At 40.4% G+C, this 21,936-nt stretch overlaps 2 protein-coding genes across 4 annotated transcripts; one reads left to right on the forward strand and one right to left on the reverse strand.

Annotated features, from left to right (window-relative positions):
- Nucleotides 1–10,820: 10,820 nt before the first annotated feature.
- Nucleotides 10,821–18,042, forward strand: ankrd1b (ankyrin repeat domain 1b (cardiac muscle)). Of its 2 annotated transcripts, none has more exons than XM_080835250.1 (9): nt 10,821–10,893; nt 13,619–13,759; nt 13,930–14,055; nt 14,176–14,283; nt 14,406–14,504; nt 14,777–14,875; nt 15,364–15,462; nt 15,646–15,744; nt 16,141–18,042. In XM_080835250.1, the coding sequence occupies exons 1-9, from the start codon at nt 10,831–10,833 to the stop codon at nt 16,237–16,239; spliced, it is 933 nt and encodes a 310-aa protein (XP_080691376.1). In that variant the 5' UTR covers nt 10,821–10,830; the 3' UTR covers nt 16,240–18,042. The 2 variants fall into 2 exon arrangements, with proteins under 2 accessions (XP_080691376.1, XP_080691377.1); XM_080835251.1 differs by lacking the exon at nt 10,821–10,893 and adding an exon at nt 13,049–13,156.
- rpp30 (ribonuclease P/MRP 30 subunit) lies at nt 16,505–21,454 on the reverse strand. 2 transcript variants are annotated; one of them, XM_080835252.1, is made up of 12 exons: nt 21,347–21,454; nt 20,950–21,005; nt 20,809–20,865; nt 20,645–20,710; nt 20,453–20,521; nt 20,192–20,281; nt 19,734–19,850; nt 19,592–19,621; nt 19,289–19,326; nt 18,900–18,979; nt 18,067–18,689; nt 16,505–16,636 (listed from the first exon to the last, which is right to left on the reverse strand). In XM_080835252.1, the coding sequence occupies exons 1-11, from the start codon at nt 21,438–21,440 to the stop codon at nt 18,559–18,561; spliced, it is 828 nt and encodes a 275-aa protein (XP_080691378.1). In that variant the 5' UTR covers nt 21,441–21,454; the 3' UTR covers nt 16,505–16,636; nt 18,067–18,558. The 2 variants fall into 2 exon arrangements, with proteins under 2 accessions (XP_080691378.1, XP_080691379.1); XM_080835253.1 differs by lacking the exon at nt 20,950–21,005 and having other exon boundaries at nt 21,347–21,437.
- Nucleotides 21,455–21,936: the final 482 nt, after the last annotated feature.

Below are 21,936 nucleotides of genomic sequence, written 5' to 3' on the forward strand. Positions count from 1 at the left end.
CTGAAAATGGTGGAAAGGAGAAGTTCAGTTCCAATGAATGAGACGCTGCAAGTGCTCAACAGAAAAGTTAATATGCACCCCTGCCAAGCGTACAGGTGCGCGGTAGTGTTCCAGTAAGTCCCGCCTACTGCGCTTTAAAATCGAAAGTGATGGCCACTTTAAGACTCAGAGTTGAAGACGTCTCAGTCAAATTACATAACTCTCATTCTGCCTCTGGATCTAAAAATATTAGTTCGTCCATTAGTGGAGCGTGTTAGCAATGTGGCTAAACATAGGCTACTGTTCTGCTTCCACTGTCGGAACAATCAAAGGTTAACTGACATTTCGGCAACATCGTCCGACTTTAAAAGTATTCTAGGAACAGTTGTAATACCATAATATATTTTAGAACAGCATACGTTCTCAAATTGATCAAAATCCTACAAAAGTTGTGAAAGGCCATGTAGCGTAGGCTACGACAACCATGACCTGTCCATAAAATTGCAGATGTAGCCTCCCATAGATTGACAAACTACATAATCAGTTGCTGTGGCAATCTTCCGTGTTGTCAACTGTGCTAATATTCTCTTCAGAACTATCACCAAGCTACACATTGACAACATCGAAGCTACATGCCTCGTCGTGAACAAGAAATCAGCGAAATGACACTTTTTGCCATCTAATGTAACCCTGAACAGCCTGGACTGTATATGGCGAGTAATCACAAACACTGTAGCCAAACCGCAGTCTAACTGACTTGCAACCGAAGTTGCAGCCATTGGTTCGAGTGTCACTTTCCTCTCCGAAGGACCAGCCCTCACATTTTCCGATTACTCCTGGCCTGTCTGACAAAATAACTAGCGCTGGTGCACACCATCAACTAGTCGCCCCTCCGCTACCACACATGCAGGAACTTGAGATGTGACACATGATCGCATTCTTACCCCATCCGAAACTTTACGATAGATGAGCACCTTGTGAAAACCGATACGCAATACCACCCGCCGGCTCAACCCTCAGTCTCGTTGCTCAAATCCCATCTCTTACCTTCCCAAATATCACGAGTCCATGTTGGTGACGGTACGTTCTGAACAAATACAGTGTACGTGATGCGAGGTAACAGTACATGAAAAAGTACAGCAGCTGAATACGGAACTGCTCGGCGTTGAGATGATAGGCGAAAGGGGCGGAGGAGGCACTAGCGCGTGTTTACGCATTGCTGCTTGATCCACGGAGTGGCAGATACGCTCTGATTGGATACAAACTAGGGCGCAGCCTTTCAATTACCAGCTCGTAACTGTAGGCTATATGATAAACAGCAGAAAAGGAAACAAAACTGTTCATCAATAAGATCAGGAAACACACTTAGAGACAGGTGTGGTCATACAGTCTCTTTTTACGCACCATCAACACTGTTTTTCCTCTGAACACGGTGTCCAGAGTGAGTTAGAAGGTGCTACTTGTTCCTATAGAGAATTCCAAGAATGTTAACGCACGGATAAGAGAAATTGTTTTTTGTTGTTATTCTTTTTTTTTTGAGAGAAACCTCTCAAAGTAATTCTATAAATGAAAGGAAAACAGAACTAGCATTTTATTGGGACGTTCAGATCATCAATTTTGCCATCTGTGAAGTGAGGTCAACTGTAATAGACCTTATGTACACCTGTTGAGAGAGCAATATACAGTACGTCTGTGTTAAAGGACAAATGGGCAACATTTTTAAAGTACCCATAGCTTTCTGTCAATCTATCTACGTAGATAGATAGATAGATAGAAATGGATCATTTTCAATCACCCCTTAACTTATTTAATTATAATTGCAGCAGAAAACTATTGTGATTCCACTTGGCCCATGGTTACTGAACATGCTATATTCACACATATTTACATATTGAATACACTCATCCGATGGTGGACTGAAGAATGTGTGAGCAGCATGAAGTACACCTAAAAACAGTGCATTTTGTTTCCTGTTAGAATTGCAAGGCCACCTAATTGCTATATTCCTCACCTTATTTTATGTCCTTGTGGAAGCACTAAATATGTTCATCACTCAATACATTGTGATCATTGTGGAGAAAAAAAAAAGAAAAAAGAAGGTGTGGCGGCACTAGGGGTCTTATACCCTAACCTCACACAAGTTCCAGTCATATCCCCTCTTTGCATTGGTGATATTCTGCCTGCATCAAGAGTACCCCCCCACCCCCACAGTCAAGCAGGTGGACACGGGTGAATTTTTCAGTCCTGTGTCCAATGAAAATGTGCCATTTGTAAAAACCAAGAATCTTGGGGCTGTTTATGAAAAACACAGGTTATTTTTTGCCGTGAATCCTGTGAATCATGTATGTATCCCGCATCTGTGTCCTCCATTGACACCCGAACTCCTCAATCAATATTAGCCTCTATTTTGCACTGGGACCCACCAGTCCTGCGGTACTCCTGCAAGATTGCAGGCCTCTACCTAGCACTGGAACAGGCCGTGCAAGCAGTTTTATTATAGCATTAGTGAAGAATTGGAAGAAGCGAAATGTAATAACATGAAAGTAAATTGAAAAGTCAAAGGGTTTAAAATACAAAAAAGAAAGCAATGTAGTTAAATAAAATAAAAAATGAAGGCTGAGGACCCTAACTTACAGTAGCTGTCAGTGAATTAGCATAGTGGTGCTTAGTATGGACTTGGCAGATGGAGCTGGAACTTGACCTGTGCAACATGACGATGCTGCAGGGAACTGATTCTGATCAGTGCGCCATCCTTAGAGAGACAGTGGACATGCACCCAAACCTTCACAATATAATCAAAGTTCTACTGACTTATACTGCCTCGACTGCTTCGGTGAAAAGATAATTCACCTGCTTGAGACAATTAAAGATACCTGATAGACACTATGACAGCGCCATTGGCTCTAATAACAGGACTGGCTCTAATGAGTTTTCATACCCATGCTGACCCATGATACATCATAACTTACAAAATGCATTTAAAATCATTGGATGCTAATCGTTGGGTCAGTGCTATGGCATTCACTTTTCTTTATGTCAATAGATGATTTCTCTGCATTCACTGAAAATAAGATGCTGCCATTATGATAGCACAACTGTCTTGAGTGTGCCTAAGACTACAAAGAACGAGAATCCTGTGGCTGCCCCTGTCTCTTTGTGAATGGCTTATCCTAACCAATATTACACATTGTTTGTAACATGAATGATAATGATGACCAACTGAATATTAAAGGCTTTGCCAGCCACTTCTATGCCAGTAAAAGCTGTATGTGAGGACATATTTATTGAGCTGCTGTGTTTTTGTGTCGCCTGTTAATGGTAACCATAGCACTCTGTGTTGACATAATGCATGTTGCAGCCAGAAGGGAAATTAAGAGTGTGTTAGATGAGCTTAAGGAGGGAAAAATGCAGCCATTTTGTGATGTATTCTGTTTGTATTCCGACATTCAAGGTGCATAAGAAGTATAAACATGACATCCAAAGATAAGCTCTCTTTCTAGAAGGGTAAGCCTGAAATGCCAATACAACATAGGCAGAAGTTAAATGTTGCTTTGTTATGGACAATTTATTGACATTAAGAGTTTGAAGTTTTCATGTTTGCAATTCTATGCTAACTTTTTCTTGGAATGAGAACAAGCACATTGAGCTTTTAGAGTATAGTTTGTACCCTAGGGCCAGTGTAGCATAGAATGGCACAAAAAGCATCATGGGATCAGTTTCATAGAATTGCGTTTATGAAAATGTACAGCTTCAGGATTCTATCATTTGCTTTACATTAATTATACACATAACTGATAATGCTAATCAAACGTGTGGAAGTGAATGTCTTTTTCTCTGTCCCCTTCCACCCACCCACTATCAAGGCCGTCCCCATCCTCAGCCCAGATGTCTCTTGACTGGGTTGGGCATGGGGGAATGGGAACCACAAAAAACAGCTGAAACTGAGATATTATTACACTCTCCAGCAGCTGCGATAAAAGCAGCCTAACATCCATTTGTCTCCGCTCCAGTAACATTTGATATACTTTGTTTCTAATATGGAGCCACGACAGCATATTTTGTGGATATTCCCCTGCAGCAGCTGAGAGTAGGCTATCCTGACCCATAGTCTACACTTCTGCAGCTATATAGACTGAAGCGGTCATCCAGTATCTGACTGTACTACTGGTATGCAACACATCAAAAAGCTTCACAACCCTCAAAATGTGCAACATTTTGACAGTCTCATAGTATGATGACCATTATTTGCACACATTTTGATTGCTTACATGAAAAACCAAATTAATTCTGCTTTGCTGAAAGGGGTAACATGTGACTTAGCATGTGTCACTAGTGTATTGTACCTGAATAACTACAGGTTTATAAGGTATTTATAGTGTCATATAACCCTTGACATAAGCCTCCAAAACTCTACATAAATGTACATAAACAAAACAATGCAATATGTTAAATGGATGATCGGGTCTTTCAGATTAAGCAGTGCATGACACTGCAATTGTAACATTGGCATAACATTCCTTGAAATGCCTTTGAAAAGTAAACCTTCAATAACCAGACAACTTCCTATTTATCTTACCCTAAAGCTCTTCACAGTGATCTTGTTTCGGATGGCCCCTTTAGGACCTGTGAGTCTCCAACCCTTTAACACTCAGAATCGGCATGCGACTGGACAATCATCAGACACCATGAACTGTTCTTCAAAATTTTAGTTATACTAATCTTTGAATATGACAATTCACATTGTTATTGTATTTGGGTTGATGTGTTTCGGACTGTGTACAGACACAACATTAAAAAAGGTCATAAAGTCTTGCTGTGGTTGTGGTTATAAACGTAATAGTTCTACTAATAAACTAAAAATCCCATTCTCACCTCTTTCACATTAACACCCATTCAACCTCTCACTCCGGGCTTATTTTTACACTCCAAGGCCAACCAATGTCAGAGTCACTCTATACTGAAAGACAAATGAGAGCAGCAAGTTCAAGCCTACACTGCTAAAAACTGGTGTCAGCCAAAAAGAGGTTTTGACCTGAAGAATGGAGGGGTGGGGGGAAGAATCTGACACTCTTGGCATTGGGGATCACCCTGAAATTCCTCTGTTGCATGGTCTCATTTAGAGGCTGCAAAGGCAACTGAAGTCATTACAGAGAGAGCATCTAGGGACTCAAGAGCACATGAACAACCATTACTCTCTGGGAGCAGAAGAGCATACGTCACCGTTCATCAAAGATACCAGCATGGAAATACAACTGTAAGCATCTTGAGGTGTTCTTTTCCTTTTGTGTGGATCAGTATGTGAGAACTTTGCGGCACGGTACTACAAGGTAGTCAGTTATAAGCTGGGTTTCAACTAATTCGCCAATTTGAGTTTATTGTATTTATAGAATTTAAAGAAAATGTAAGTCTGTGCGCGTTTCTAATAGGTGTGTTATGCTCGTTAAAATGGACACTCTTCTTATCAAGGGAGTAGTTGTGAACAGCTGTGTGATAAAACATAAGGTTGTCAGAGAAATGTTCAAGAGAAATACCAAATAAAATTGCAACAAATCGAATAAACCTGTTTCCGTCAACTTTAGTCGCATTATACCCAATGACTTAAAAGAAGTTGGATGGAAAATTCATATGAGCTACAAAGAAGGAATGGATAGATGAATGAATGAATGGATGGATGGATGGATAAATGGATGAATGGATGATGATAGAAAACTGACTCTGGAGACACTGTGCATCCACAGGGCATATTTGGGTATTGTAGTCTTTCAATATGAACAGTAACTTCAGCGACTTCAGTAACTAGCCTCTCAGGTCCCTATGTGAGGTTTTCAGTGGGCAATAGAAGAGAAACATAATGCAAACCAATGCAGGGGAACAACTCATACCCACTTTTTTCTGAGCATCATCCCAACAGTCAGGAAAGGAGACCTAGTCAGCTCTTACATACAGTATGTAAAAAGAGGACCTTCTGTTGAATCACAGGCAGCAGAAACACTCTGCAAAGCTGCAAAGGTTTTTTTTGATGCGCTATTAGAATGCAAACGCTCAGTTGCTTAGCAGTTTGTCATTAAAAAAAGATACCATTAGGAGCCTTTTTTTTTCCTCTTTCAACTGACATACAAGTAATAGGACCCTGTTAGATTACGTGTTAAGACAGGTATCTTATCAGCTAGAATCCGCTCTTGGTGAATCACCCTAATGGACAGAGAGCACTCATTTTAATTTATACTAAAAGCAAATCGATGATTCATCCAGACACACACCAACCAGGATGTCTTTTGATTGGAGTCGAAGATAACTGTCTAATCTGCTTGTGCTTTGATGAAAAGCAACAGATATGAAGCAAACAAGGAGACTCTCTGAAAAGACATCCATATAATGTTGTCATTGTAAATTATTATTATGGATTATGCATAGTATGTGCAATGAGTGCAATGCATAGATGTGGTAACGATTTATTGCTGTTGTGTCTGGGACTCTTAAACAATCCTTCTTTGAGGCTTTGTTTCCTAATGATTTATTGTTGAATATGTTTTATAACCGCATCAGCAATGTGAAGATTTGTCAAGCTAATAATGAAGCATGAGAAACTGAGTGCATGCAGGTACTATATCATTTCAAGTTGAGAGGGAACCATGTTCGATGTGTTACTATAGGCAACAAGTTGACTCATTCTGCTTGATTCATATCTTGCGTTCAGGTCAAAGATTTCCTTCATGGAAGAGCCTGATGTCTGGGACTACATCTCTGAGGAAGAGGAGGATCAATTTGAGTTTCTGCAGGTATAACACACCCAGGACTAACCTCACCCACTTACTGCTATGCACACACATGGCATACAGTCATGTAGAACACCGTGGATAGTATAGAATCCTGGCATGGTAACCAGTTGCAGGACAGTATGAAGTTATGTATAGCTAAATGCTCAGGCAAACAGTTTATAGTGGCATTTTCAAATAACCTATTCTCGTTTAAAAAGTGTGCAGTTTTATTTGAACATATGTTTACACTTCACTTGACTTTGAACATGTATTTGGTCCATATCATTAGCCCCTGTGACACTAGTCCTAGCCTGACGTCTCTTCATTCAACTCTGCAGGCAACCATTTAATTATGGTCTTTTCATTAACATTACCCACTGACCTACTTTCCAGTGTCAAACACCCCTCAGAAAAAAAGTGAACTTTCCTTTTAGGAGACAGTATCACTCGCTCAAGTTAACCGTGCACACACTGTGGTATTGTTAAAAGCGTGGATGCCTCTACCTCAGCGAGTCTCAGGCAGAGTTCTAAACGCAAGCTTGTTGGCATGACAACTCATTCAGGTGTTAGGGGGCTGTCTGGCAGCCACAGGTGAAAAGATACCCAGAGAGACAAAGATCACAGCACAAATGTCTGCATTACACCCTCTCTTAACCACCTATACCCATCTTCCACAAACACTGTATGTTGATATCAACGGGGTTCCTTTTCAGAGGGGGTTAAGTTGAAGCTCACTTTTCACAGTAGAGTCTATAATTACTACACTACAGACACAGGATTTTGCAACATTTGTACTTTGGAGACCATTTTTGTTTAAAGCAGTAAACTAAAAGTTTGTTAAGCAGTATACTGGGTTGAAAATACATGAGTCAGTGCCAGTGATCTTTGGTTATTTAACCACAGTTGTTGGCTCTTCAAAGTTGAACTGCAGAAGCAAGTTCACTTATAAATATAGCTGCTTCCTATTAATGGATCATCATTAAAACGGTTGGAATTAACGCGGCACTAGTATAGACTGAGACACAAAACCACAGCAAAAAGTTAGGATGTAAATCAAACTTTCACACAGATTATGAAATCACTGCTTTTTTCCCCCTCTCACCTTAAATAAATTTAAAATAATGTTCATCATCAGACAATGAACTGTGATATGAATAATTGCAACGTTATATGTCCTCCCACTCCGGGTGCGCTTATGTAACAAAAAATCACATAGGTAACAAACCATACTGGTCTGCGGACATTTGTCTTTAAAAACTCCCAGCTTGGGGCCATAAATGTATTTTAGGAGGGGCCGCATGCTTGGGCTAAGCACAAACATTATAGGGAAACCGCAGCTGTTCAGGTCATGAGCACCTTAAGTTGTGTGGTCTTTTGCACGACACAGGGAGGCATTTCGCCTCCTTTCATATCCCCTGCCACTCACACTCATACCCACACCCTCTTTTCCCCCATAGTCACGACATCATCCTAGAATGGCTTTGGACCATGTGACTCCAAACGTGTCTTGCGGTCACATCCAGAGGCATTGTACTCACATGACCATGTGCCAGCTGCAAATGGTTGCCATATAAGAGGCCTTGTAATGGGGGAAAGCATACACTCTGTCAAGAGGTCTTCCGAAAAATAAGCCCTGTGTTTCCCAGATGCACTGCTGTGCTACATCTGGCATTAAATGATAGTGACCATCATTTCGAACTCACTCTCTCTTTTAGCGTCAATGGCCATGTCAAAACAATGCTTATTGGAAATGCAGGCCAGATCTGACGCCAATGCTGCACGTATGACAGTGGAAAGTGAGTTATTTTTTCCTTCACTCCATCTTCCTTTTACAAAGACCAGTCATTCAAGGACTACACACAAATGGGTCCCTACACCCTGTTAATTGTTCTCACTTCCTGTATTTGTATCATCAGTGCTTCTTGGATATATTTTGAAATTCTTTTTTTTGTTTTGTTTTGTATTTTGTGATGCAGTTTTCATATAGGAGGTGGCACTCAAGCAATGATTTAAAGTCATGGCAGTTTGACATCTCAAGCCTGACCTTTCTGTAACTTCTCAAGCACTAGTCCAGTGACGGGAGGGTCACTCGATTATGAACATTGTGGCCGCGACCTCTGACCCTGTGTAATAGACACATATAGATTAACAAGGGTTAGGGAAATCTGAGCGAGGGGGGTATTTAAATCGTGACACTATTTCCAACGCCTCGCAGGGGGCAAGGTGGGTGAAAAACAGTCCTTGATGCTTCGGAGCTCTCACAGGTCTCTGGCAGTAAAGTCAGGAGCCAGCGGGTTTCGTTACATATTCAGTTTTACAAGACCACCTTATGATGCCCACTGAAGAAGACTGCTGGATGGCTGACCTTTGCTCTTGAGAGGGTTTGCAGAGGGTTCGGACAGACGAAGTGGTACTCCTCACATAAGCAGAATGTTGAGGTGGGACCGCAGATATGCATGGCATAGACTTCTAATTTATGCATCTGTGGGTAATTGGTGTGCATTTTGGAACCTTATTACATGAGAGTACGACCCAGAACGCAGGTCAACGGAGTGGTCATTCACTCAGTTGAGACTGTGAGCAAACCGGTCATAAGAAGTTCTGTTCATCCATGACACCACTAATGTTGGACATCACAAGACTAAATGTGAAATGTAAAAGTGTATCTTCATGGCAAAGGTTGTGTCAAACGACGAAAAAAAACAACACGCTGAAACACCTGAAAGTAGTTAAGAAATGCTTGCCGTAATGATACAGCATTTTGCATAAATGAATAAGTAAAAAAAAAATACAACATATGTGTAAAAATGTCTAGTGTTAAACAACAGCTTAATAGTTTGACAGATTGACAAACAAATTTCATATTCTTTCAACAGCAAAAAATATCTGGAGGATGGAACCATTTTCTACCTTTACCCTCTCTTTTTCTAAATGTCATTTTTATAACAACATGGGGCACACGTGAACAAACTTTCTATTGCAAAATACCAATAACATCAAGTAAACTAAGGACAAAAGATGTGTTCTGTATCTATTAATCTGTTACCAACCTCAGTCTCCGTCCTGCATTCCCTCTGTGATATCCACCTAGTCTATAACATACTCTCACATCGGAGAGACGATGCCTGCTATTCAACCAATGCAAGTCCTCGTGTCTCACACTCTTTACTGCTTGTCAACATGAAAATATGTTGTCCTCTTACACCAGGAAGTCCCATTCCAGACATAGATACACCTGATGCTTAACGGGCTCAGATAGTTCACTCGTCCCTCTCCTAAACGCCTTCAGTGTTGTTATAGGGTAAAGGTTCTTGTGCCAGGTACCAGACACCTTGGGTTGAGAACTTTTGGTATTTCCAACACCCGAAAAAAATATTTAAAGGCACCCAGTGCAACTTTCGAGGCTTAAAAATAAACATTCAATTTCTAGTCTTTTTTACATGTAGTAAGTTTCAATAACTCCATACCATTACATACCGACATTCAAGCAGCAAAGATGAGACGTCGTTGTGTGGTGAGAACTGATAGAAAATCGATAACAACAACAATCGCCGCCATTTTCTTTATTTTTTGGAAACCTACAATAAATAAAGCAGGTTCCAGTCAATGGGAAAATGGCTTCTCCCCACCGGCGATTGTTGTTGTTTACGATTTTCTATCAGTTCTCACCACACAACGATGTCTCATCTATGCTCCTTGAATGTCGATATGTAATGGTATGGAGTTATTGAAACTTACTACGTGCAAAAAAGACTAGAAATTGAATGTTTATTTTTCATTGAATGTTTACATAAAGTTGCACTGGGTGCCTTTAACAGTTCTCCGAACCTTCATACCTTTAGTGGGTACCACATGTGAAACATCTTTTTAACGAACGTAATGAAAATTCGCAATCCTCACTGCTGACCAAGTATATTTTAACGTGGGATTAGGATTGGCTGACGTGACATACCTAGCAGGACAAGCAACATGTGGGATAATTAAAAAAGGAGACACATGATTGGGTGTAACTTTGCGCAAGGCTAGACTGGAATGTTTATCTAGCGACTCGACTATTAAGTTCAGCATCACTCCGATATAGGCACCACATAGCATGCAACAGCCAACGAAGGAACAGGATCCCTCGGACTTCATGGATCTTGAAACTGCATACACTGTAAATATGAGCTACTTGTAAATATTAATAATTAAGAAAATACTTAAATGGTGTTTCTTGCAGTGGTCTGCTCCATTGTGTGGTAAAAGGGCCAAATGCATGACGCATGTCTTTCAGTTGTCAGATTTCACCCTAGGTAGTATTGTGACAAATTAAGTTTTCTGTCCGTTGAAAAAAATAAATGTGAAACACTTACATTCAGTCCAGATTATTTAGCAAAATCTATGGCATGCACTAATCAGTAAAGACTAACCGGTAAAGACTGTTGACTGAATTGACTGCTGACCGTTGAGTACAATTGAGCACGGTTTGGCTTAGTTGTTGGTGCTTTTACTGAATTGAGATGTCTATGACAGTTTAATGTTTTTGTTAGAATATCGTTTCACTGCAATCCATTTATGATGTCCAGATGATATGGTCAACACAGGCTTTTCCACATTCCCTTTCCAACGCATGCGACTGCACCTAGAAAAAATTCCTTATATATAAAATAACACTTATCAGCACAGAGTTTTGACAAGAGAGACTTAATCGTAAATGCCCATAAGCCCTGGGACTGGGATAAGTTGCTTGAGAAAGAGAAAAGTGGGATTTTGGTGCCATTACTTTCTTTCTTTCGGAAACACATTTTGTCTAATCTTGTTCGAACATCACAGGCACAAAGGTTTCAGCCAGGAAGTGCACTTCCATGTAAATTTGTGATTTTGTCATTTTAATGCCACCAATATTAGTCACCATTTAATGAAGTACAACCATCTATATTAAGAAACTTCATGCTAGAGTTCTTACACTAGAGAGACAAAGCCGTTGAAAACTTTGTTTGCGACAATTTTACACTACACTTTTCAAAGATCGACAACTGTTCGACCAATGATTTGATGTTCCAGTCCTGTAATGAAGAGCTCTGTTCGATGTTGGAGAGCGTCGTTTGAGCCTCATTTAGTGTCTCCTTCACTGGTTATGATAACATCTTCATATCTCGGTGCCACTGAGATATTTCTCTCATACTAAACTCATCTGGTTATACCACCCACCACGAAAAGCTAAAGATAGAGGAGGCTTAGATTTTCTCAGGGATCATAAGAATGAAACTGATGACATTTAAATGCGTGGTCCATAACTGTAAATCCTCGGGAGGTCTTGACATTAACAAGCGCATTATTTGTATTTTGACCTCTTCATCTGGTGTTTTACAAGGTACAGCATGTACTTGTAAAAATGGCAGCTGTCAAACGCCCTGACTCCTCAGGTTGACTCATTAGTGTAAGTGATTTACTGCCCCACGTGATTAAAAATAGGTAGTAAGGCTTTTATCAGGCCCACTTGAAGTGATGCTCTAGCAGAAACCCTAGAGGAAGAAAACAAACCAATAAAGACCCCCCTATTAGCATACCGAAAAGGAAACCAAGAAATAGGAGACGTTGATTAGAGTTCTTGATCTAATTTAGTTTTATTTCTTTTTAAAAACCTTCTTCATCCATTCTGTGTTTCATGTTTTACTTAGGCATCAAGTGCTTTATCAGAACGTATTTACATATACTCAAACACCTAGAAAAGGAGTTTTAAAAGTTTTGAAAACACCTCACAATACAAACGTTGGCCATGGAGTTTTGAGTCATACGAGGTGCTCTACTCAGAAATCCCTAAGCCATGTCTTCCTGTTTCATCCGTCTGGCATTCTAAACCAGTGTAGCGTATCAGTTCACAGGGAGCCAGCTGTTGCTGGTAAGCGTGACTGAGGTGGTGTCAAGAGTTTAGGGTCGGGAGGAGAGATAAGAGAGGAGAAGGGAGATCTTCTGATAGAGTGATAGAGTCATAAACGAAAGAAATCGAATGGCGTAGCCAGGCCGCAGCATTGCCAGGCACTTTGGTCACCAGGCGCTGCTGGTAGGGGGGGTTAGGCACACTCATGTTTCACACCCATTCCCATCTCCCAGTGCAGGACGCATCCTCAGCATACTCCAGCCTTCTCGACCGCTCTGTTGACATTAGGTCACGCTCAGCCACGTACACGGCGTGACTGGTGACTATGTCCCTTCGCTGTGATGGAAGGGGGGGGGGGGGGGGGGGTTCTTTGGTTAGCGCATGACTTCATACCTCGGTGCCTACACTAAGGTATATAAGATCCTGGACAAGGCGGAGACTCTAGAGACATATTTGACACTCTTTTGGGGAGTTGAGCTAGGTCACGGGACTAACACTTGGTGGTGGACTAGAGAACACAACACACTTCACCATGGGGATGCTTGGCTTTGAAGGGCTGGTAATATGCTTTCTTTTTTTGTGAGGCATTACTTGTATGTTTTAAAATGTTCTTTATTTTAATTGTCTATTGATATTGTATCCTGTATTTTTTTTAATGATGTTCATCTAACGATACTTCTTCTGCTATATTTTTCCTTGTTAAAATCCTCTGAACAGCAGTATACCTACAATATAAAAAGTAGGACTTGTGTTATATTTTCCTATGCTCAATAGAAAATGCTAAAAATGGCTGTAAATCAAAAGAACAAAACGTTTTTTTCACAGAAGAACAAGACATCTGGCTGACGCTTAAGGGCAGAATGAAAAAAAAACTGAGAACAAGAAGATGTTTTATCTCCAACTCTTGCTGTTTCCTCAGGGAGACAAGTGCTGTGGTCCTTACCTCTGATGTATACTGCTCTCCTTCAGGACATCCCGGCTAATAGCCGTCACCTAATGAATCCCTTTACCCTACCACTAGGTTACCGGCAAGACATGTGGGATCAAAGAGCCAGGGGAGGCTGAAACCCAGCAGTTTGCCACAGGGGAGTATGAAACGACAGTCAGCCAAGAGAAGCAGGATGATCTGAGGTCCAACAGAGTCCTATTGGATGACCATGAGGTGAGCAGCATTAAGAAGAGAAATAGTAAATAAGGTATTGCGTTTTTGACCAAAAAAACATCCCCTTTGAGTGTGTGTGGTTCTAACTTAAGCAGGCAACAGTTCACAAATTATTACTTCACCAAATATTTGTTATTTAAAAAAATCTATTTTTGCATTTGTTTAAGCAGGCTTGCAAAGATGACTATCTGAAACTCCAGACTGTTGATGACCTGCAGAAGATTCTAGAACTCAAGAAGAAGAGGAAAAGCAAAAGAGTTCCAGTCCGAAAGCACAAGCCTGCTCCTGAGATTGTTGTGAGGCTCGACTACTCATAATCACCTACAAGGCTGGAAATATTACCTCCATTTTTCAAAACACATTTACAGTAAAGGGGTTGACAGTAACACATTTTCCCCTCCCCCATTCTCTCTCAGCCATATTACGTGGATGAAGATGATTTCCTGAAAGCGGCTGAAGATAAAAAAATGGGCATCATCGAGAAGTACCTCGAGAAGAACGGTGATCCAAACACCTGCGATAATGTGAGTCATTCACACCACGCTAGTAGCTGTTGATTACGGGATTTATGTTGCCCTGTCTGTGATCTCAGTGACTGGGGAATGATAGATCCTCAACATCAACCTTTCTTTTTTCTACTATTCAGTTCAATCGCACTGCACTTCACAGAGCCAGCTATCAAGGCCATGAGGCCGTTGTGAAAAGGCTTCTCGAGGTCGGGGCTAAGGTTGACCAGCAAGACAAGGTAGCGTTAAAAACACAGGCGACATGTATGTTATATATGTGACAATACTGTGCTAGTTTCATAATCTAAAATGAATCCATATGGCAAACATTTAACAAGTCACTGACTTTAGATTTAAAATCACATTAGTCTAAAAAATGTTAAGCATCCAGACTAAAAGTCTCGTGTTTGGCTTCTTATTTGGTACATCTGACTTCAGAAATCTATATGAGAGTAAGCCATTTTGCATCACTCCTTCATATTGCTTTGCTCCATCTTTTTTTTCTGGACAGCTGGAGTCAACTGCTCTTCACTGTGCCTGTCGAGGAGGAAGCCTGCCTGTGGTGGAGCTCCTGCTGAATCACAACGCTAAAGTCACTGCACGAGATAAGGTATGACAGACATGCCCAACACTGGCTGCGTGGACAGTCTGAAAGAGAGTTGTTGCTTTCTAAGTTTCTTTTAATAATGTTCTTCAACAATTTCGTAAGGTATGACAGACATGCCCAACACTGGCTGCGTGGACAGTCTGAAAGAGAGTTGTTGCTTTCTAAGTTTCTTTTAATAATGTTCTTCAACAATTTCATAAGGTATGACAGACATGCCCAACACTGGCTGCTTGGACAGTCTTAAAGAGAGTTGTTGCTTTCTCAGAGTTTCTTTTGGTATTGTTCTTCAACAATTTAATTATATGGCTTTTGTTACTAGAAAAAACACCTAAACTAGTTCTCCGCTCTATCCCTTTCCACCACAGCTCGCTATGCCTGTATGATGAAAGTAGTTTGTGTTCTCCAATGTGACTGTGCAGGCATGATGTCTGACCCCATGTGGCTGAAACTGTTCTAGATTTTTTTTATTCAACCTCGGTCTCTCTCTTTAGCTGAGCAGTACCCCCCTGCATGTCGCTGTGAGAACCGGACACTACGAGTGTGCGGAACACCTCATCCACTGTGGTGCCGACATCAACACCAAAGACTGGGTAAGTGAGGGGGGTCACTAAGCATGGGTTGGTAACTGGCGGGGGGGAGGGCGGGTGGGTTCAATGAGCATGGGTTGCAACCTTTAGTGGATGTGATCAAAATAGATTCAGGGGAATGGTGAGGTCATTGAAGAATTGAATGATTGTGGTCAACTATGTGGTCGTGTTTTGCTTTGGACACAGGAGGGAGATACGCCGATGCATGACGCGGTCCGGCTCAACAGGTTCAAATTCATCCAGCTGCTAATGATGCATGGAGCCAACATGAAAATGAAGAACTGCGTAAGTGTGCAGAAATACACTATATAACTGTTTTTAATCCATTTCACTACTACTCCTTAAATGTGAACTAATTGAACCAGAATATTTTCTTGAAATCACAAAAACCGTCAGAATGGAATTCACTCCCTGACAGTCAGCAGAATTTCCATGAATTATGAATGACTTCTAAAAATACAATGAAAAGTGTGCTGAGGCTCTCCATCTCTTCTCAACATCAGTAGTTTTGACAGCAGTGACACCTAGTGGATTCATCTGTCCAGAGGCAGACGCTGACATACTTTGCCCCATTACAGAAAGCACAAAAACAATCAATTATTCTGACACGTGCATCTGTCGATCTTTATTTCTTTCATTTATAAAGTTGAAATTTTAAAGCCTTTTTTCCTGCATCTCCAGGAGGGGAAGTCACCGATGGACGGTTTGCTGGAGTGGCAGAGTGAGGCGAAAAATATCCTGGGAAAGTTCAGCGATGAGAAAAGCAGCTCTCCAAAGTGACTGCTGGAAAATTTTAGAAGCTGATTGCAACACCTGCAACGGCGATTCGAAGACAGAAGTGTGATGTAAATGTTTGTTTGAACGAAATCTGCAAGCGAAAGGTTGTTCTTGTGTTGGCAGTTGGAACAGACTGTTAGCATCTTGATTCAGGTTGGCTTAGAGTTAGCTTGAGTTAAAGCTGAGTTTGCAAATAGGATTGCTGGATTGAGGATGTTTCAGTTTCATAATGTCAAACATGGAACAGATGGCAAAAAAGATACGATTGTGAAAACTGGCGGGTTGGTACTGATGATGGTGGAAGTTCATAAGGTTGTTTCTGAAGGTTACGTGGATGCTTCAGCATGTCTCATATTTTTAGACAGATTGTTTAGTTTTTCATTAATTTATTAGCATATCCCTAGGCAGTATTGCCAACATTGTGGTGTGCCAATCTGTACTCAATGGTTCCAAAATTAGTATTTTCCCCAGTAAATTAGTATTTTTCCTTAAGTGAAATCTGTACTGCGTTAATGGGTGCAACGGGCAAAATGTTGATATGTACTTGTAAAAGAAACAATATTTTGGCATTCAGCCTACAAACGTAGACTCATAGACTTTAAGCTCACTTTGAGAGGGTCTCTCTTTTCTTAATCACGTGAATTTGGCTGTGTCATAGTGTATTTTGGCAAACTTTTCATATTATGGTGGAAGTATCTCATATTTTATAAGTTTCTGTACACAAAATGCAACCCTTATAAAATAAAATCAAGGTGACTTTCTCAGTCAGGGTCATGCCACTGGACTGGGTCTCAAAACCCATTGACAGCAGACTATTATTCCCCTGGACTTGGGTGCTGGCTGTTTTGTGTTTGATGGCAGACATGTGTGTCTTAACATCATAGAGTCCACTATGGGCAATGCTAAATGTGGACCGGCATATAGTGCAAAAGGCATGACTGGTAGACACAGGACTTCAACTAATAGAAGTGTATTCCTTGGTATCTGGGAGAAAGTCTGATTCCTAGGAAATGGCTTCTTTTTTTTCAGCCATAATTTTAGATTGTAACGTTGCATGCTATATTCGATCACGTATAAAAAATGAGAAAGTGTTCGTCCACAAAAGATTGAGCTAAATGAAAAGACTCAGTAAGGCAAATTGAGCGAAGTAAGAAAGGAGCTCGATTATACGGAATACCGTCAAGTGGAAAGTACTGCTAGACAACGCCCAGAAGAGCAGTGACAGCAGCGGTGCTCGTGTCAGTTTGTTGCCACGGGGATGACAACAAATGCGATCTGTTCCAACTTCAGTCTTTTCATTTAGCTCACTCTTTTGACAGAAATATAACTTGATTCGACGGAAATTCTGCGTTGACCATTCGTATTTGTGTTTGAAAAATATATCGCTCGAGTCAAGAAAGTTTTATTCTTGATCAGTAGTTTAATATCCTTTGATTGGGGTACCATATTAAGCAGTAGTTGATTAAAAACAATCACAGAAACGTACCCAAATATGTTGGTGGTGGCCATTTGTAAACTAAAAGCGACAAGTTAACTTTATCCATCAACGTCAAAGGTAAATACTCTTCCCGTGTCGCTGCAGCTATAATATCGACCAATCAGCTCAAGCGTCGGCCAAAACAAGAATGGCGCCCTCCGCGTTCGTAAGCAGGAAGCCAAATCATGACACATTTTTGCTTATTTCTGGACTTACGTCAAATATTCTATTCATTAAATAATATTGCAAGTTGACCCTAAATTCGTATGAATGAGTCATTATATTCGTATCGCCGTATTTCCACCACATTTTCGTATTAATACGGATCAATTCGTACGAGTTGGCATCACTGCCTAGGTAGCGTTTGGAGATGCATTTTGATTGTGTAGCAGGATTTACAGAGGATGTGCATGTAAATCTTTTTTAAATGAGATGCTCTTAAAGTATACTGTGTGGCATATTTCTTTGTACAACATTTGATTTATATTGTAAATTTTGACTTGTGTTTCATGTAACCTGAACAAAAATATCAAGTCATGGTCTGTTCTACATGATGCTTTCCATTTTACAAAACAACCCTCAATAAATATTACAAATACAAACCATTTTGTCATTATGTGATGTGTAATGAGAGAATTATAAGTCCATAAAAAACAAAAGTCAATGCCAGGTTCACTCTGGCCCTCTGTAAGGCTATACTCTAACTTAAAACAACTAATCAGATGATCATTTCATAAGTGAACATGTGGTCTATGCTTAGCTATACGTATTGTACATATTTGACATTATGCTCATTATCACAAAAAAATAAAAAAAATGATTACTGGAAGGAGGGAGGTTTGTAACTAATACTCCATCTTAGCTCTCTTCGCAGCAGAGATCTCTCTCTCATCGCTCTTGTCTTCCTCTGAAGCCGTGGGGGCAGGTGGCAGTTTCTTCATGGTGTGAATGATCCCGAAAGCAGTTGTTCTTGTCTCTGTTCATACAATCACACTCAGTTAGCATTGCTATTTAAATACCTTCAAATCACAAGCCATGATGTACCATGAGGTACCATCAGCATTTTAACTTAATGAACCTTGTAAACAATCCAGATAGCCTCCTTGTGCTACCCCCCCCATTTATTTGTATTATGTGATTCCTTGCACAGGAGTCGTGTCAATGCAAGGAAAACCACTCCACTCACCTCCATTTAACACCACAGAACGGCAGTTTGTAGAGACAGCTGCTTTGGCATCTCCTTCAGACAACCCGAATACAAGCCCTCTGTAAATCTTAGCTCAGGTCATAACAGCATGTCTGAATACTTTCTCTCTCTATCTGTGTCAAACAAACACACGCCTGAAAGCAGACGCATGCAGCTGGCATGCACATTCATTCACAATGTGTTTTAGGCAGCAACAAAACAATAGCTCAAAAGCCAAACACATCTCATATTATATTATCATCAACAAAATCAATAGGCCTACAGATGTTTTTCCCCCCAAAAAATCCCCATAAGCACGGCACAAATGATAAGCAAAGGTTTTGGTGTATTTCTTTTGAGATAGGGTGGCACGCTCGGAATAAGGATACAAATTGGCAATATCATATGGTCCTCGCAATTCCAGAGGCTGGGTTACAGGGAAAGAAATTCAAGATCAATACACATTCACACTTGAGACTTCATCTGCAAATTGTAATTTGGTGTCTGTCTACTGTACTGTTGGGCTTGAAAGTGACCCAATTTCACCCCTGTCCTTAACCGTGTTCCATTTAATTCAGTCATATTTTGAGTAGCACAATATACATAATCGAAAACTAATCTTCTGTCTCTGACACCACAGGGCAAACTTCAACCATATGCATCCTATGGGAAAAAGAAAACAGAGCTCATACCTTTTCTGCACCACTTGATAAAATGACACCCTGTTGAAAGAAAATACACACCAAGGTTAAACTAGTCATCTATTTTAATCTGGCGTACCCCTGTGTGTGTGAGAGTGTGTGTGTGTGTGTGTGTGTGTGTATATAAACATACTTTTCCTTTGCACGTCTCCATGAGGCCCAGAGAGTTTCCGATGGTGTACCTCCTCATGGTAGAATCTCTGATTGCTGGTGTGTAGACGATCTCAAAGAACACTCCCCTATCAATCGCCTGGCAAAAAGGCAATACTCATTTAAAAACACAATTTTATGGCCAAACAAGCATAACCTACCGAGACACATCTAACACTGTGGCCCAGGCTCACTGCAGTCCTGGAACTAAACAAAGCATCTAGACAAAGCCATTGCAAGTAAATGAGATGAATGATTGCTTGTAGATCACACCAGATGTTCCAGATATATATATATTTATAATAATGCACGGTCCCTGAGGGTGATCAACAGCATCTACCTATCTAGGGCCACATCTACACAAGGAACAACATAAAGCCCCACCGGTATAAACAGTACATATACATACACACACACATAATCACTATAATGTACACTTACACCATTGACAGGAGCCCTCTTGAAATGGAAGGGCTGCTTTTCCGTCACGGTCACACAAATGATGTCAACCTCGAATGTCATACAGGCAGCCTGGGTCAAAAAGTAAAGGAAGGTCATGACAGATGTGCAAACAACCGAGCAAGTACAAGCAAGAGCCTCTCCAACTAAACTTTGGATGCCTACTATTCTAGTAGTAGTACTGATGTGACTATGTGGTGCCCATAACAGAACTGATGAAAGGTAACCTCAAAAATAACTCACATGGAATAACTTCTCAGTCTTGGGAAACACGGCCACCAAGTCAAATGCCTTGTATTCTGCGGTTGGCCTCTACAAAGAAAACAAGACAACTAAATAAGTCGAGATTCCAGTGCTTATTGCATCAGAGAAGCTGTGATTTGTTGACTGTAGGGAAAAAAATACTAAATAAACACCACTGTAAGATTGACTTACAAAATGGCTGGGATCTGTTGCAACCACTGTTAGACGGCTTAATACTCTGATGGGTCTGGATCTCCCCTTAAAATGAATACAAATTAATTAATACAAATGAATTGAGTGAAATCACACTTCTACTAAACAATACACCAAAGTGTATGAACAATGCAAATAATCACCTGCACCACAGGCAACTTGGTGAAAAGATCTGAGATTATCATTGGTTTTGGTATCTCCTAAAAAACAGAATGCATTTGGGTATTATACCAACACTGTCATTGCATTCAGTAACGTTTTGTTTAAGTTTCGTATGATCTTACCGGTTTCTTCTGCTGACTCTCTAACGTGTAATTTATAGCTACTGTGGAATATCCGACTGAAAAAAATAACAATGCATTTAAATACTATGTGTCGTATTTTTTGGATGTCAAGCTAAGTACTTGGTGAATATCACTACTGCATGCACCTGATCATGGAATGTGTTAGGGTAAACGACTATCATGGAATATGCAAAATATCCCAATCAAAATGACACAGTGTTACATATATGAGGTTACTACACAATAACAACATTATACTCCGAATTAATGTGGTGAAGTTAGCCATCACAGCTGGCTAAATACTTTAAGATAGCAATACAGTTTTTAACAGGCACGTAGGACGTACAGCAGCTACAACTTTGTTCTTTTCAACTGAAATCAGGAAGGCCAAACTTACGATGAGCAGCGGTTTCGATTATGTTTTGCAGCGTTTTCTTATCTTTGGTAAAGTTGATGTTCAAATCCATGAACATAGCCATTTTACAAACCATGTGTGTTCAAGTTGATATAACGACAGGAATTATGGGAGATGTAGTTTAGAATAGCAACTGAGACTGGAACTTCCGCTCCCAAGAGCCTTTGCAACTGTCATGGTCTTTCTGATTGGTTAAATTTAAATACAAAACCGCGGAGTATAATCAAACGTGAGAAACGACGCGTATTGCTGTCGACATAATCTGTTTCGATGGATGTTATTGTACACACTCTTCATGTGCCAAGAAAACGAATGTAAAAGGTGTGTTTTTATACCTTGTACTGCATTAAAAACAGTCGTACGGTCAAAATTAAGATACCGCTAGATAAACCGAAACATGTTAACAAATCGACGTCACACATACCAGCTTGTTTTATTTTTGTAGTCATGCTACATGCTATCCAAGCTATTCGTACTAGCTAAGTTAATTTGCTTTTCTTGGTAGAGTACGACATATAATTGAAATATGTTACTGCCGAGCTAAGCTGTACTTTCTTGTTTTTGCAAATATT

The sequence above is a fragment of the Sprattus sprattus genome (genome assembly GCF_963457725.1).
Source record: "Sprattus sprattus genome assembly, chromosome: 3".
Taxonomy (NCBI): domain Eukaryota; kingdom Metazoa; phylum Chordata; class Actinopteri; order Clupeiformes; family Clupeidae; genus Sprattus; species Sprattus sprattus.

Excerpts from the sequence above, each read along its gene's own strand:
- ankrd1b (XM_080835250.1), top strand. The coding sequence starts at position 10,831 with ATGCAACAGCCAACGAAGGAACAGGATCCCTCGGACTTCATGGATCTT. Across the intron at positions 14,284-14,405 it reads ATCCAAACACCTGCGATAAT|TTCAATCGCACTGCACTTCA; the intron begins GTGAGTCATTCA and ends TCTACTATTCAG. Across the intron at positions 15,745-16,140 it reads ACATGAAAATGAAGAACTGC|GAGGGGAAGTCACCGATGGA; the intron begins GTAAGTGTGCAG and ends CTGCATCTCCAG.
- rpp30 (XM_080835252.1), bottom strand. The coding sequence starts at position 21,440 with ATGGTTTGTAAAATGGCTATGTTCATGGATTTGAACATCAACTTTACC. Across the intron at positions 20,711-20,808 it reads CCAAGTTGCCTGTGGTGCAG|GGGAGATCCAGACCCATCAG; the intron begins GTGATTATTTGC and ends ATTCATTTTAAG. Across the intron at positions 19,622-19,733 it reads TGGAGACGTGCAAAGGAAAA|GGTGTCATTTTATCAAGTGG; the intron begins GTATGTTTATAT and ends TTCTTTCAACAG.